The sequence below is a fragment of the Oncorhynchus mykiss genome, chromosome 5 (assembly GCF_013265735.2).
Source record: "Oncorhynchus mykiss isolate Arlee chromosome 5, USDA_OmykA_1.1, whole genome shotgun sequence".
NCBI classification, from domain to species: domain Eukaryota; kingdom Metazoa; phylum Chordata; class Actinopteri; order Salmoniformes; family Salmonidae; genus Oncorhynchus; species Oncorhynchus mykiss.
Genome location: NC_048569.1, coordinates 77,512,621 through 77,529,463, shown reverse-complemented (window position 1 = coordinate 77,529,463; position 16,843 = coordinate 77,512,621). Strand labels below are relative to the sequence as shown.

The 16,843-nt window shown below is 42.2% G+C and overlaps 2 protein-coding genes across 2 annotated transcripts; one reads left to right on the top strand and one right to left on the bottom strand.

The window, feature by feature from the left end:
• The first annotated feature begins 1,602 nt into the window (after positions 1-1,602).
• Positions 1,603-14,346, top strand: LOC110524605 (glomulin-like). The gene is made up of 18 exons (XM_021604427.2): positions 1,603-1,806; positions 1,987-2,115; positions 4,271-4,381; positions 4,506-4,614; positions 7,385-7,637; positions 7,807-7,909; positions 8,106-8,284; positions 8,392-8,445; positions 8,544-8,574; positions 8,675-8,764; positions 8,868-8,909; positions 9,018-9,091; positions 9,345-9,429; positions 11,995-12,104; positions 13,521-13,584; positions 13,696-13,831; positions 13,982-14,070; positions 14,164-14,346. The coding sequence occupies exons 1-18, from the start codon at positions 1,771-1,773 to the stop codon at positions 14,263-14,265; spliced, it is 1,797 nt and encodes a 598-aa protein (XP_021460102.2). The 5' UTR covers positions 1,603-1,770; the 3' UTR covers positions 14,266-14,346.
• On the bottom strand, positions 14,344-16,740 carry LOC110524606 (uncharacterized protein C1orf146 homolog). The gene is made up of 5 exons (XM_021604429.2): positions 16,538-16,740; positions 16,250-16,343; positions 15,667-15,838; positions 15,318-15,396; positions 14,344-14,747 (listed from the first exon to the last, which is right to left on the bottom strand). The coding sequence occupies exons 1-5, from the start codon at positions 16,604-16,606 to the stop codon at positions 14,634-14,636; spliced, it is 528 nt and encodes a 175-aa protein (XP_021460104.2). The 5' UTR covers positions 16,607-16,740; the 3' UTR covers positions 14,344-14,633.
• Between the last annotated feature and the right edge of the window lie 103 nt (positions 16,741-16,843).

Genomic DNA, 16,843 nt, shown 5'->3' with positions numbered 1-16,843 from the left:
GGGAGAGACGAAGGTTGAAAGTCATGCGTCCTCGGATACACAACCCAACCAAGCCGCACTGCTTCTTAACACAGCACGCATCCAACCCGGAAGCCAGCCGCACCAATGCGCCGGAGGAAACACCGTGCACCTGGCCACCTTGGTTAGCGCACACTGCGCCCAGCCCGCCACAGGAGTCGCTGGTGCGCGATGAGACACGGTGTTTCCTCCTCCCTACCGACCAAGCCCTCCCTAACCCGGGCGACGCTAGGCCAATTGTGCGTCGCCCAACGGACCTCCCGGTGGGTGTGTTCAATAAATACATGAAAACATATAATAGTTTGTGTGTTTTTAGTTTAAGTAGACTGTGTTGGTCTATTGTTGTAAATTTCATGACAAATTTATGTAGAAATCTAGGTAATTCCAAAGGGTTCACATAATTTTTCTTGAAACTGTATATTCAAACATTCAAACATGCTCCTGGCTAACCCTATCTATTTATCTCAACTAGCTACTAGCTTCTTTTTTGATTTTTACCCCTTTTTCTCCCCAATTTCGTGGTATCCAATTGTTGTAGTAGCTACTATCTTGTCTCATCGCTACAACTCCCGTACGGGCTCGGGAGAGACGAAGGTTGAAAGTCATGCGTCCTCGGATACACAACCCAACCAAGCCGCACTGCTTCTTAACACAGCACGCATCCAACCCGGAAGCCAGCCGCACCAATGCGCCGGAGGAAACACCGTGCACCTGGCCACCTTGGTTAGCGCACACTGCGCCCAGCCCGCCACAGGAGTCGCTGGTGCGCGATGAGACACGGTGTTTCCTCCTCCCTACCGACCAAGCCCTCCCTAACCCGGGCGACGCTAGGCCAATTGTGCGTCGCCCAACGGACCTCCCGGTCGCGGCCGGTTACGACAGAGCCTGGGCGCGAACCCAGGGACTCTGATGGCACAGCTGGCGCTGCAGTACAGCACCCTTAACCACTGCGCCACCCGGGAGGCCCCGCAGCTTTGACATACAGTAGGCTACATGTAACCGTCACAACAATCATCAGTCTCCAATTAAAGATGACTAAATCAGAGTCAACACAGCACATTGTCTCTGGGTGTACTTGCTTTGTGGCTTTTGTTCAGGGCTTTGCTTTCATCACGGCCCAATACAGAGAGCAAACCTATCTTAACCAGCAGCCACTGGCTAAATCCTACCGTTCAAACATGCTCCTGGCTAACCCTATCTATTTATCTCAACTAGCTACAGCCGTGTGTGTGTCCTGTCCTGTCCTGTCCTGTCCGTCTGTCTGTCTGGGGCAGCAAACTGATACAGCTTAGGCCAGTGCTCAGTACTGGTTCTTAAAGTAACAGAGTTTGTTATGCATTTGATGTACAAGATATGAACTTCACTTCCCTACAGGAGCCTACATTTGTGGTTAATTAAAACAAAACAAAACAAACCCAGGTCACCAGCATGCAGTTAGTTCTAGTGGTTTAAGGTTGATTGAGTCTCCCTGGACTAGAGCCTTCCAGACAGTTCTGTTGTCTGCCGTGACTATGTTGCACTGCTTTAATCCGATTATAGCTCAGGCACATAAGGCTTGATAAGAGGTTTACTGATTGAGGTCTCTGGACAGTCCACCTTTACCACAAGTCATTTCAAACCGCAACAGTAACTATCTGGTGTCCTCTTTTTGGCAGAAATTTGGATATTATCATTATTTCATCTATATTCTGAATATTCACACTCTTATTTTTTGGACCCCTCCACGATTGTTATTCAAGACAAACGCTGAGGATGGCTGATCAGCTGCAGGATGTCATCCAGAGATGGGTAAGCTAACATGCTAACAGTGGCTCATATAAGAATGATAAGAACTAGCTTATAATAATATCATTGATATGACATTTTTAACAATAATATGACTAATCAGATGCATAATATTGTCAGAATTATTACTTTGAACTAGCTGTCTCTGTGAGTGGTGTCAGTTAGCGTCTTGTATCTCTACAGCGAAAAGCCGTGGTGGAAGATGGTTTAAGGCCAGAGGACCATGAACTGTTCCAGAATGCTGGATTGGCGTATATTAATCAGGGTGACACGACACAACTGCTAGACTTCATTCAGGATGAGAAGAACCAGGTAAATGCATCACATTCGCATGCCCTCCAATGAAAACCCCTCTTATGCTCCACTAAGTGAGTAATTCAATTCAAAGATATCCTAAGAAGAATCACACCTTACTGTTACAGAGTGAACCGGGAGGACATTGGGTGCTTTACACTGTTCTATTTGTGAAAATTGTTGTAAAATATACCTTGCGTTTGACACATTTTTACACATTGACAGTGTAGTGTAGTAGATTCCAGTCCCAGAGGCCGATAATGGTGATGACAGACACACGCACACTCCAGTCTCCTCTGTGACAACATCCGCAAGTCTACAGCTAACAGTACAGGCCACTTTGCTACATTGCCACCATAGACATATAGGGTGCATCCCAAATGGCACCCTATTCCCTACATAATGCACTATTTTTGACCAGGGCCCATAGGGCTATAGTGTGCATCCCAAGTAGTGCACTATGTAGAGAATAGGGTGCCATTTGCGATGTATACATAAAATAACGATCGCCTCTCTGCCACTACCCAGAGCTTGTTGTTGGGCTGTTGACCTGAAGGTGTGAGGACTGAACAGGCCGATATCCAGTCAGATTTCTCGCTCCAGTGATGGTGACCCTGTTTGGAAAGGCTATTCTCTAAGTGCCCTTGGTTGTCCCTCCTCCCCACGCCTTCTTTTGCTCTAAACCATACACTTACAGGAGCATGTGTCAGGGTGGTTTTTCAAAGTCTTTAAGGAGCTAAAGGAGCCTCAGGAGGTATCTGGGTTGAAGATATTGAATTGACTCACAAATGAGAAATCTGTGAGAAAACCCTCAACTTGGACAAAGAGTATTATCTAACTGTAGTGAAGGGATATTCACTTTAAAAAGAGAACATGGAATGGAAATGGAGTTAATTTTGATGGAGTCATAACAGGGTCTATAGCTACCTCTCTAGGATGTCCTGGAGTCATACAAGGGCCTATAAGTAACTCGCTAGGACTTCATTGAGTCATAAAAGGGTCTATAGCTAGCTCACTAGTGTAGTAGGATGTCCCTAAAATCATACTACAACTAGGACATCATGGAGTCATAACAGGGTCTATAGCTAGCTCGCTAGGATATCATGGAGTCATAACAGGGTCTTTAGCTACCTCACTAGGACGTCATGGATTCATACAAGGGTCTATAGCTACCTCGCTAGGAGGTCATGGAGTCATACAAGTGTTTATAGCTACCTCGCTGGGATATCATGGAGCCATAACAGGGTCTTTAGCTACCTCGCTATGACGTCATGGAGTCATAACAGGGTCCCTAGCTACCTCGCTAGGACGTCATGGAGTCATAACAGGGTCTATAACTACCTCGCTAGGATGTCATGGAGACATAACAGGGTCCATAGCTACAGTGCTAGGACATTATGGAGTCATACAAGGGTCGAAAGCTACCTCGCTAGGATGTCCTGGAGTCATACAAGGGCCTATAGGTAACTCGCTAGGACATCATGGAGTCAGACAAGGGTCTATAGCTACATCGCTAGGATGTCATGGAGTTACAACAGGGTCTAGAACTACCTCGCTAGGAACACATGGAGTCATAACAGGGTCTATTGCTACCTCGCTAGGATGTCATGGAGTCATAACAGCGTTTATAGCTACTTCGCTAGGATGTCATGGAGTCATAACAGGATTTATAGCTACCTCGCTACGATGTCATGGAGTCATAACAGGATTTATAGCTACCTCGCTACGATGTCATGGAGTCATAACAGGGTCTATAGCTACCTCGCTACGATGTCATGGAGTCATAACAGGGTCTATAGCTACTTCGCTAGGACGTCATGGAGTCATAATAGGGTCTATAGCTACCTCGGTAGGAAGTCATGGAGTCAAACCAGGGTCCTTAGCTACCTCGCTAGGATGTCATGGAGACATAACAGGGTTTATAGCTACCTCGCTAGGATGTCATGGAGTCATAAAAGGGTCTATAGCAACCTCGCTAGGACATCAACTTAGCTTTTTTGACCGACGTGAGGGGGTAGTCAAGGTGGTCATTTGCAAGATAGCCCACATGCAAGTAACAATTTGTATACTTAAACTTGCACAACTGTTTTTCATCATCAGTTGCTGCTTTCTTTCTAAATGTAAAAAGTAGACAACATGACACAGAAGTTTTTGGTTATTTTATCTGACCCAGGGAATAGTGGAGTCTATGGGCTGTGGCCTCCTTGCGTCCCTGGTGGCCGAGGTACTGAAGAGGAAGAAGAGTTCCTCTACCTGTAAGGCCGTTATCACACACCTGGCCGAGGTAAACTATATATATATATTATGAATTACCCTTGACAGAATTGAATGGCAAAAGGCTAAAGAGCAGGTAGATTCACATGGCATGGCATCAGAGTTAACAGTAATGTAGAAATCTTGTCTCTCAGACATGCAGCCCGATGGAACTCATGCTGATTTTTCTAGGCCAAGTGGATGACCTTCATCCGGACCTCATCGCTGATACCATCGTACTTATGGCCCCGCATCTTCAAACAGGTAATACTTAGCAGTGGTATTGTGAAGGCTATCTCCTGCAGATGTTGTTTGTTTCCCTCTACTGGACACTTACTGGAACTTAATCTTGATGACGTTCCCTTTCATTTTTTTAATGCCGATATTTTTTTATTTATAAATGCAAACAGAACACAAAAACAACACAACCACCACAACATTCCCAGACCTGTGTTTTTGTACGTTTATGGACAGAAGCCTTCCATTTCAGTACACATACACATAGTGCATCAAATTAAAACACAATTATGTATGTTGGTAAATCTTACACTCCTCAAGATTACCAATGTGAGGTTTTCAGATTTTATCACACGTCTTTCTTTTGCTTAATATCATGAAACACAATCTAATGGAATCAAACCTTCAGTTCGTTATTGACGATGCGTGTGTATGATGCTTTCCAATTGATAGCTACACATATTTTTTGCAGCAATTAGCCCTGAATTACAAAACCTTCTTTGATATTGGTCAATAATATTTACATTCCGCAACAGACATAATCATGGAGATGGATGGATGTAAAATCCTTGACACAATGATATGATGGCACAGACATCCTATTCGTTTTTTTTGCATCTCCAACAGCGATATGACTGATTTCTGGGTACATTACATGCATTCTAGCAGGAGTGTAGTAAATCCTATGGATTATCTTCAATTGCAATAATGTATGGCTAAGATTGTAGGAGCAAATATTAACATTTTCACATACAGTTGAAGTCGGAAGTTTACATCAAATCAAATCACATACACTTAGGTTGGAGTCATTAAAACTAGTTTTTCAACCACTCCACAAATTTCTTGTTAACAAACTATAGTTTTGGCAAGTCGGTTAGGACATCTACTTTATGCATGACACAAGTAATTTTTCCAACAATTGTTTACAGACAGGTTATTTCACTTACAATTCACTGTATCACAATTCCAGGGGGTCAGAAGTTCACATACACTAAGTTGATTGTGCCTTCAAACAGCTTGGAAAATTCCAGAAAAATATGTCATGGCTTTAGAAGTTTCTGATAGGCTAACTGACATAATTTGAGTCCATTGGAGGTGTACCTGTGGATGTATTTCAAGGCCTACCTTCAAACTCAGTGCCTCTTTGCTTGACATCATGGGAAAATCAAAAGAAATCAGCCAAGACTTCAGAAAAAATCATTGTAGACCTCAGCAAGTCTGGTTCATGCTTGGGAGCAATTTTCAAACACCTGAAGGTACCACGGTCATCTGTACAAAAAATAGTACGCAAGTATAAAAACCATAGGACCACGCATCCATCATACCACTCAGGAAGAAGAAGCGTTCTGTCTCCTAGAGATTAACGTACTTTGGTGCGAAAATTGCAAATCAACCACAGAACAGCAAAGGACCTTGTGTAGATGCTGGAGGAAACAGGTACAAAAGTATCTATATCCACAGTAAAACGAGTCCTATATCGACATTACCTGAAAGGCCGCTCAGCAAGGAAGAAGCCACTGCTCCAAAACCACCATAAAAAAGCCAGAGTACAGTTTGCAACTGCACATGGGGACAAAGATCGTACGTTTTGGAGAAATGTCCTCTGGTCTGATGAAACAAAAATAGAACTGTTTGGCTATAATGACTATTGTTATGTTGGGAGGAAAAAGGGGGAGGCTTGCAAGCCGAAGAACACCATCCCAACCGTGAAGCACGGGGGTGGCAGCATTATGTTGTGGGGGTGCTTTGCTGTAGGAGGGACTGGTGCATGTCACAAAATAGATGGCATCATGAGGGAGGAAAATTATTTGGATATATTGAAGCAACATCTCAAGACATCAGTCAGGAAGTTAAAGCTTGGTCACAAATGGGTCTTCCAAATGGACAATGACCCCAAGCATACTTCCAAAGTTGTGGCAAAATGGCTTAAGGACAACAAAGTCAAGGTATTGGAATGGCCATCACAAAGCCCTGACCTCAATCCAATATAAAATGTGTGGGCAGAACTGAAAAAGCGTGTGCGAGCAAGGAGGCCTACAAACCTGACTCAAGTTACACCAGCTCTGTCAGGAGGAATGGGCCTAAAATTCACCCAACTTATTGTGGGAAGCTCGTGGAAGGCTACCCGATATGTTTGGCAATGCTACCAAATACTAATTGAGTGTATGTAAACTTCTGACCCACTGGGAATGTGATGAAAGAAATAAAAGCTGAAATAAATCATTCTCTCTACTATTATTCTGACATTTCACATTCTTAAAATAAAGTGGTGATCCTAACTGACCTAAGACAGGGAATTTTTACTAGGATTAAATGTCAAGAATAGTGAAAAACTGAGTTTAAATGTATTTGGCTAAAGTGTATGTTAACGTCCGACTTCAACTGTATCTGTGACCAATAGTTCTCATCAATTTCTTCTTTGAGATCTGTTTCCCATTTTTGCCTTCGGTTCTGAACCATCAGATAAAAATTCAGTCAACCCTTGATATAACTTGGCAATCAACTTCTTTGGCGTTGCAGCTTCTTTCAGTATTTGTTCTATGCTACTGTTAGGTTAATCCTGATTCTGTTGAAGCGATTGAATAAGATTTCTTAAATAGTCTTAGATAACCCACATTTTTCTTGTAATTGATTGAATGACAGTAGTGAGCCATTTTAAAACAAATAAGCCTCAAAACAAATCAGAATGCAGTAAAACAACCTATACATTCCTTCAATTACTTTTTAATACTGTATTCTTGCCTCTCCTAGTGCTATTCATGTTGGTGACTCTTGAATGTCTCCGTCCATCTCCTAGTGCTGCTGCGTCTGGGTGAGGAGAAGGCTCCCTGGGTAGGCCTGGCTCTGGCTGCCCTACAGAAGCAGGTGTCCAGGCTGCCAGTGCCTTACACCAAGGAGCAAGAAGTGGAGGATGCGTATGGTCTGTGTCGTTGCTGCTCAGCCCTGGCCAGGTTCATGGAGCCATTCGTGGAGGAAGTGAAGAGGAGGGACAACAGCGAGGATGGTGGCACTGCTTCAGACAATCAGCTAAAGACTGAGCTTCTCAAGTTGTAGGTGTCTGTCTGCCTGTCTGTGTGCTTTGTTGGATAGTAATGTTGCTAAAAGGAGCACCAAAATGTATCAATCAGATGTAGTTATTGGCCAGGTTATAATCAGGAGAGTAGAAGATACTGACACCGGCTTGTTGATCTGTAATGCATATTATTCTTCTCTCTACAGTTGCATGGGGAGCTTGAGGGAGCCACTCCTTCAGGCACAGCTTGACCAGGCTATAGACATCCATAAACAGTCTCCCCTATGGCACTTTGCTACAGACATACTGGTAAGTAATCCGGGCCTACTTGGTAGAGTGATGGCCTTTTGAAATTGCTCTGCACACTACACTAAGGGTTAGCTCTTTTTCTACTGCATTTTCCATCAAGTCCAGCGAGACTATCAAACAAGGCAATCAACCTTAAAATAGACAATTTTAATAAGAACCTAGCTAAAACAAGACTACATTGTGTTTTTGATCCTAGGCCATCCTACCAGCCATCCAGGAGCCTCTCCCAGGCCTCCTGTTCTACAAGGCTCTGAAGAAGAGGGAGGAGTCTGGCCTCCTGACAGACAGTACTAAAGCCCAGGAGTCACGGGCCTGTCTGGCATACCTGCTCTTTGTCCAGCTCATCACCATCGAGAGCTTTCCAGCAGTTTTCAGGTGAAACACAGTAGAAAGGTTCTGAATAACCGTGTTATTGAAGATATGGGGTGATAACTATGTTTGAAACATATAATAGTATTAATAATATTTTGTTGATCTCTCAGCCCTGTGTTTGTCCTGCAGTGTAATATGGAATATATTGACCTCCTACTGAGTAGGTATGTTTTCAGAGCTAGACTGTTCTTACATGATAATAAAACATTGGTTTAAGATATAGTGTGTTCCTCTAAACAAGATGTTTTCTTTCCTAAAATAGAAAGGAAGAATCGTTCCTACTCAAAGGCCTGGTAAGGATAAATTGATTTCAAATCTTCCAAATACTATATTGAGTGAATTCTCTGAGTAGTAAGTATTGCTAAGTATTCTTCTCCATGCTCGATCACTCAGGAATTATATACAAAAAGCTTGGAGAGAGTGGAGGATAACAGCCTCCCAGTTGAACTGCTGGACCTAAAGTCATTTTACAGTGTTCCACAGGTGAGTCTGACTACATACCAGAAGCAGCTAAACAGATGCATATGTAACAGACGTAATGATAATCATTTGTGATTTGTGTTTTTGTTGTTGTGTGGAAATGCAGCACTTGGTGCAGATCCTGACTGTGTGTCCAATTCAGCATTTGGTAATTGAATAAAACCCCTGCATGAATAAAACCAATTGAAATGATTACTATGTTTACTATTATTACTATGTACCTGCTAGCCTAATAACTCCTTTCTCCCATTACCAGAGAGAACAAGGGTTTAAAGTGTTACAGCTCTTCATAGATAAATTGGGACCTGAGGCTAAGCACAAATTCTTCAGGTGAGAATACTGTATAGCCTGTATGTGGTCCGCAATGGATGAATCTGTAGTACTCTATAGCAGTACCCCCCGTGCATGTTTAGTTTTTGCCCTAGCACTACACAGCTGATTTAAATAATCAACTCATCATCAAGCTTTGCTTATTTGAATCAGCTGTGTAGTGCTAGGGCAAAAACCAAAACGTTCACCCAGGGAGGGCCCCAGGACCACATGGTATTAGAAACATCTTGAATATCCTGATTTCTCATCGTAGGTGTATGATAAAAACCAGTTGCCATGCCGGAGTAGAGGGTTACATTATAAAGAACATCAAAAATCAGATTGAGCTCTCCTTGAAGGTAAGATATACAGTGCATTCGGAAAGTATTCAGACCCCTTCCATTTTTCCACATGCTACGTTGCAGCCTTATTCTAAAATTGATTAAGAACTATTCCTTATCAATCTCTACACACAATACCCAATAATGACAAAGCGAAAACAGGTTTAGTTTTTTTGGCTAATTTATTAAAAATAAAAAACAGAAATACCTTATTTACATAAGTATTCAGACCCTTTGCTATAAGACTCTAAATTGAGCTCAGGTGCATCCTGTTTACATTGATCATCCTTGAGATGTTTCTACAACTTGATTGGAGTCCACATGTGGTATATTCAATTGATTGGATGTGATTTGGAAAGGCACACACCTGTCTATAAGGTCCCACAGTTGAAAAGGTCCCAATCCATCAACATGATCAAGACAAATGAGATGATTGTGGACTACAGGAAAAGGAGGCCCGAGCACGCCCCCATTCTCATCGACGGGGCTGTAGTGGAACAGGTTGAGAGCTTCAAGTTCCTTGGTGTCCACATCACCAACAAACTATCATGGTCCAAACACATTAAGACAGTCGTGAAGAGGGCACGACAAAGCCTATTCCCCCTCAGGAGACTTAAATGATTTGTCATGGGTCCTCAGATCCTCAAAAGGTTCTACAGCTGCACCATCAAGAGCACTGGTTGCATCACTGCCTGGTATGGAAACTGCTCGGCCTCTGACCGCAAGGCACTACAGAGAGCGTGTACGGCTCAGTACATCACTGGGGCCAAGCTTCCTGCCATCCAGGACCTCTATATCAGGCGGTGTCAGAGGAAGGCCCTAAAAATTGTCAAAGACTCCAGCCAACCTAGTCATAGACTGTTCTCTCTGCTACTGCACAACAAGTGGTCCCGGAGCACCAAGTCAAGGTCCAAAAGGCATCTTAACAGCTTCTACCCCCAAGTCATAATACTCCTGAACAGCTAATCAAAGGGCTATCCAGACCCCTATTTTACACTGCTGCTACTCTCTGTTATAGTCTATGCATAGTCACTTAAACTCTACCTACATGTACATATTATCTATATTACCTCAACTAACCGGTGTCCCTGCATATTGACTCTGTACTGGAACTCCCTGTATATAGCCTCACTTGTTATTTTACTGCTGCTGTTTAATTATTTGTTACTTTTATTTTCAATTTTTTTAACACTTTTTTTTCTTAACTTCTAAAAGCATTGTTGGTTAAGGGCTTGTAAGTAAGCATTTCACTGTAAGGTTGTATTCATCGCATGTGTTAATTACAATTGGATTTGATTTGACAGTGCATGTCAGAGCAAAAACCAAGCCATGAGGTTGAAGGAATTATCCATAGAACTCTGAGACAGGATTGTGTTACAGGCACAGATCTGGGGAAGGGTACCAAAAAAATGTCTGCAGCATTGAAGGTCCCCAAGAACACAGTGGCCTCCAACATTCTTAAATGGAAGAAGTTTGAAACCACCAAGACTCTTCCAAAACGGCCAAACTGAGCAATCGGGGGAGAAGGGCCTTGGTCAGGGAGGTGACCAAGAACCCGATGGTCATGCTGACAGAGCTTCAAAGTTCATTTGTGGAGATGGGAGAACCTTCCAGAAGGACAACCATCTCTGCAGCACTCCACCAATCAGGCCTTTATGGTAGAGTGGCCAGACGGGAGCCACTCTTCAGTAAAAGGCACATGACAGCCCACTTGGAGTTCGCCAAAAGGCACCTAAAGACTCTCAGACCATGAAAAACAAGATTCTCTGGTCTGATGCAACCAAGATTGAATGCCAAGCGAAACCTAGCACCATCCCTACGGTGAAGCATGGTGGTGGCAGCATCATGCTGTGGGGATGTTTTTCAGCGGCAGGGACTGGAAGACTAGTCAGGATCGAGGGAAAGATGAATGGAGCAAAGTACAGAGAGATCCTTGACGAAAACTTGCTCCAGAGCGTTTAGCACCTCAGACTGGGGCGAAGGTTCCCCTTCCAACAGGACAACGACCCTAAGCACACAGCCAAGACAGTCCTTGAGTGGCCCAGCCAGAGCCCGGACTTAAACCCGATCAAACATCTCTGGAGACCTGAAAATATCTGTGCAGCCTTACAAAGTTTGAGAGGATCTGCAGAGAAGAATGGGAGAAACTCCCCAAATACAGGTGTGCCAAGCTTGTAGCGTCATACCCAAGAAGACTCAAGGCTGTAATCACTGGAAAATGTGCTTCAACAAAGTACTGAGTAAAGGGTCTGAATACTTAGGTAAATATAATATTATACTTAGGTAAATATAATAATATAATATTAACCTAAGTATAATATTTCATTTCTAAAAACCTGTTTTTGCTTTGTCATTATGGGGTGTTGTGTATAGATTGATGAGGGGGGAAAAAACAATTAAATCAATTTTAGAATAAGGCTGTAATGTAATAAAATGTGGAAAAAGTCAAGGGGTCTGAATACTTTTTGAATGCACCGTAGTAGGAGACATTTTGATAAACAGGACAGTAGCTCCATTTCATTGCATTAGAAAAGGTGTATACAGTGCAACCTATAATTGTGTTATTCTCCTTGTTATCTCTAGCCAGGTCATGAGAATGAATGGTTTATGGGAATCCAGGTTTTGCCCCTACTGAGACTGGTTCTCTGTTTCCCACGGGGCCCAGAAACAGACCTGCTGAACAGTATGGACAGGTTAGTACCGTTTGTCCTCTCCCTAAATTTAGGGCCGGTTACCTGGATACAGATTAAACCTAGTCCTGGACTAAAAAACACTGTCAATGGAGAGCAGTGTGCGTACTTTTTCTAGGACTAGGCTTAATCTGTGTCTGGGAAGCTGGCCCATAGGATCTGTCTAAGCAATCCTGATACCTCTCTGTAGTCTAAAATACAAACCTTGGACTGGTGAGCCTGCCTTGCCCCTCTACAAGCTGTGACTGGTCCCTTATCTGGTCATTAATACTGCAGTAGAAAGCTGCATATTCTAGCCACATATATCTGGTGCCCAGCATAAGGCAGATGGAACATGGACTACGGAACCGATCTATTCTCTAATGAAGTTCAGGTTTCATTCCTAGAATCCCTTTCTTTCTAACAATGAAGATAGCATTCTTAGCCAACAAGACATAATTGATTAATCAACTCTCCATCCAGTTTAAAACATAGACTGTAGTAAATAGGTCAATATCAGCTGACTGTTGTCAACTTGTAATGCCCGATTGAAACACAGACAATATAATATACACTGAACAAAAATATAAACGTAACATTTTTATTTATTTAATGTTGGTCCCATGTTTCATGAGCTGAAATAAAAGACCCCAGAAATTTTCCATACGCACGAAAAGCTTATTTATCAAAAATGTTGTGCACAGATTTGTTTAAATCTCTGTTAGTGAGCATTTCTCCTTTGCCAAGATAATCCATCCACCTGAAAGTTGTGGCATATCAAGAAGCTGATTAAACAGCACGATCATTACACAGGTGCACCTTGTGCTGGGGACAGTAAAAGGCCACTCTAAAATGTGCAGTTTTTTTTACACAACACAATGCCACAAATGTGTCAAGTTTTGAGGCAGCGTGCAATTTGCATGCTGCCGGCAGGAATGTCCACCAGAGCTGTTGCCAGATAATTTAATGTAAATTTATCTACCACAAGCTGCCTCCAACATCGTTTTAGAGAATTTGGCAGTACTTTCAAACAACTCACAACCTCAGACCACGGCCTCACAACCTCAGACCATGTGTATGGCGTTGTGTGGGCGAGCGGTTTGCTGATGTCATCGTTGTGAACAGAGCGCCCCATGGTGGCGGAAGGGTTATGGTATGGGCAGGCATAAACTAAGGACCACGAACACAACTGCATTTTATTGATGGTAATTTGAATACACAGAGATACCGTGACGAGATCTGTGACGAATAGGTATCTGTGACCAACAAATGCATTTCTGTTTTCCAGTCATGTGAAGTCCATATATTAAGGCCTAATGAATTTATTTAAATTCACTGATTTCCTTATATGAACTGTAATGCAGTAAAATCTTTGAAATTGTTGTATGTTGCGTTTATATTTTTGTTCAGTATAGTATTCTTTGTCCATCTCTACCTTAGGGTAATGGAGTCTCTCAATCTATTACGATACCTGCATATGCGGGACATGGACTGGCAGCAGACAGTGAGTGTTTTTGACACATTCATATAACTCAGAAGATTAAACCTTGCTACTAGTCAGTTGACGTGGTTAAGACAAGACAGCACGGTGATGGTCTAACGCTGATGTTTTCAGTCAAGTATATGGCCGGAGCTGTTCAAGATCAAAGAGGACTACCTGAAGATGCTGAGGGTGTGTCTGGCCCTCTCTAGAGCCTACTATGCAGGGCAGGTTAAGAACATGAGAGAGGACAAGAAGATTCAAGCACAGGGTAAGAAAGCAGATCTCTCTACACTACAGTACTCCATCTATTAAAATGTATTATATGTACATACGGTGTATTACTCTGGGAAGACTGTACAACATGTGTTATACTGTGTACACAAATCAATGTATTATTGTGACTCTCATCCATTAACAGAAGCCAGAGAGGCTAGAGTTGCATTAGTTCAGACTATGACTGTGAAGAACAAGATGGTATCAGATATGACCCCAGAGATGCAGTATCAGGTAACTATAGCCACGTTACCACTGCTGTTTTTGCTTGCTTGTCAAATTTAATTTAATCATTTGAATTGGCACTGAGTTATCTTGACTTCACAGGTACTGCAGTGTGCTCTGGTGACCTTTGACCTGATGGAGAGTCTAGTGATCCGTATTGAGGAGATATCAGAGGAGAAAGTGAAAACGGGGACTGCTGTCTAACAACAGAGATGGCTCAGAGTCTTATGCTTTTAAAAATGATTGTTTCAGGCTAATAATAAATAATAAATACACAATCTACAATTTTTATTTGATTTATTTAAGCCTCATTTCACTTATTTGCAATGCTGGATTTTCAATTGACTTTCTATTGAATCTATACAGTAATAGTATTCTTCTGGATACAGGATTGGATGCATTGAGTATATCAAGCACACTAAACACATGCCAGTTGGGTTAAAGCCATTCTGTGCTTGTGACCATAAACACAGCTGATGCCAGACCTAGCATAAATCAATCATTAGAGTCACTAACCTATCATGAACAGGTAGGTTTGAGGGGACCTGGCATCCCCACTCTGCACCAGCTGCTCACCTCAGCTTAATGTCCTTGAGCATCTCCCAGACAGAGCTGCTCTCTATAATGTGGGCTCTGGCCAGAGACATCCGATCCCGCACGCTGTCAACATGGGGCTTACTGGTGGCCTGGAAGATGAGATCACTTTCATTATCACAGGGGGAAAACTCGAACTCTCAACTTTAGCCGGCTGGCAAAAACCTTGTACATTGACAGAAATGTTTATTAATGTGCATTGTCCCTGAGCAAAGTAAAGTAGCCTAACTTTGTATCAACTTTATCGTTATAAACCATATTTGTATTGACTATTTCTTATCTATGCATAGTCACTTTACCCCTACCTACATGTACAAATGACCTTGACTGACCTTTACCCCCGCACATTGACAAAGTACCGGTTTCCCCTGTATATAGCCTTGATAGTTATTTTATTGTGCTATTTTTTTTTTTTTACTTTTGTTTATTTAGTAAATATTTTTAATTTCTTGAACTGCATTGTTGGTTAAGGGCCTGTAAGTAAGCATTTCACGGTATTACCTGTTGTATTCGGCGCATGTGACAAATAACATTTGATTTTGATTTGATTTTTTATCAACCTATGCCAAGTATCTTCATTTTCGTTTTTCAGTATTATTATTACTTAATATCCATGTCAATATAATGTGTGAGGACTTAGGGGTGTCTTCTTTCATCCTTACTTTGGCTATAGTCAGCATCCCCTTGACTATCTCTGTGTTGTTACGTACAGGTAGAACTCTGAGATTGCTGCCAAGGAATCTGCAATAGACCACAGGATCCCTCAGTTACAATGAAAGCACAGCACTAACATATCCATGTGACCGGAAATATTGTTGCATCATTCAAAACTACTGGTCATTTGAATGTATTTGGGTCAGTACAGTAGGATAATCGTTTAGAGGAGGAGTGAACATTACTGTGAAACTACACTAGTCCACATTGGCCTGTAAATGCATAACATTTGCACGTTAGAATCATTCCAGACAGGAATACAATTGTCTGCTATAAAGTATAATAAAATAACTATACCTGTGCTGTATCACTGACATGATGCCCAGTTCCTTCTTCCCATAAAAAGGGGCTTGCAAGAGAAGGAAACTATTGCGGTGAACCGTCACAAACATCTTGATCTTGTCAAACAGTCCTGCTTCCTCAAGGTTCTCTGGTAGTTCTTGTGGGTTTATTATGAGGAACGCAATACCTGGACAACCCACATTAATACATTAATTTATAACACAACTTTGGTCTTGCAGACTGGCCTTAGGCTTATGTGCTTTATTTGCTAGATTATGAGGGAGTCAATGGGCTATCACAAAATATCTAGGTAATACCGACAGAAGTCTTCTGCAGCCTTTTAATAGGAGCAAAATCCTGCAGTTTTTGAAGTTAGACCACATTAGCTGAAAGGTATCTCATGTCATGACAGGCCCAGGGGACAGTGTGTAATGGCGGGTACCCCCTTACAACAGGTGGTAGATGGCACTGTGACATGGTCTTCTTGGCATTGGCAATATGATAGCCTAAAGACACCAACTGCTGATCTCTAGTATAGGCATACATACTGTACATTTGAAGCATGAATCAAATAACGTAATATCAAATTGATGATTACCTGACTGCGGGAAAACAATGGATCCCGACTTGACAGCGTCTGAGAATCGGATCCGATGGTGCTGTGCAAGAAGCATCCTGGATGTGTCATGATTCTGTGTGTTTTAGTAGGGTAATGTTTTACATGGGTAATGTATTGATGAAATCTAATAAGCTGTAATAATCAAATTGTCAATATTGTGACTTCATATCAATATTGGGAAGAACTCAATTATACAATTGTCCATTTCTGCCCAAGCTAGCTCGCTAGTAACTTCTTTGGCTAGCCATTTGTCGTGTTAAACGTTACCTGAAGTGATGTGCTGACTATAATTGTTGTTTTCCATTGAGTTGTCCTGTCATTACCGTTGGTAGTCATTATAGGTGGTGGTATGTAGCTAACTTTATTCACCCAAAATAAGATAGGGTGCGAAGTTGGATAACAAAACAAGTCTGTTTTGTCCGAATGAGCGGTGCTGAGTTGACTGGAATCCTACGAGGCACGTGAAGGAGGTGTGAGCAATGACGTCACGGGACCCTAAAAAGGTGACGTCATTTCACGTACAGCAACAAACGCCCAAGTGCATCCCTCATTTTAACCCGACATGTACAATAA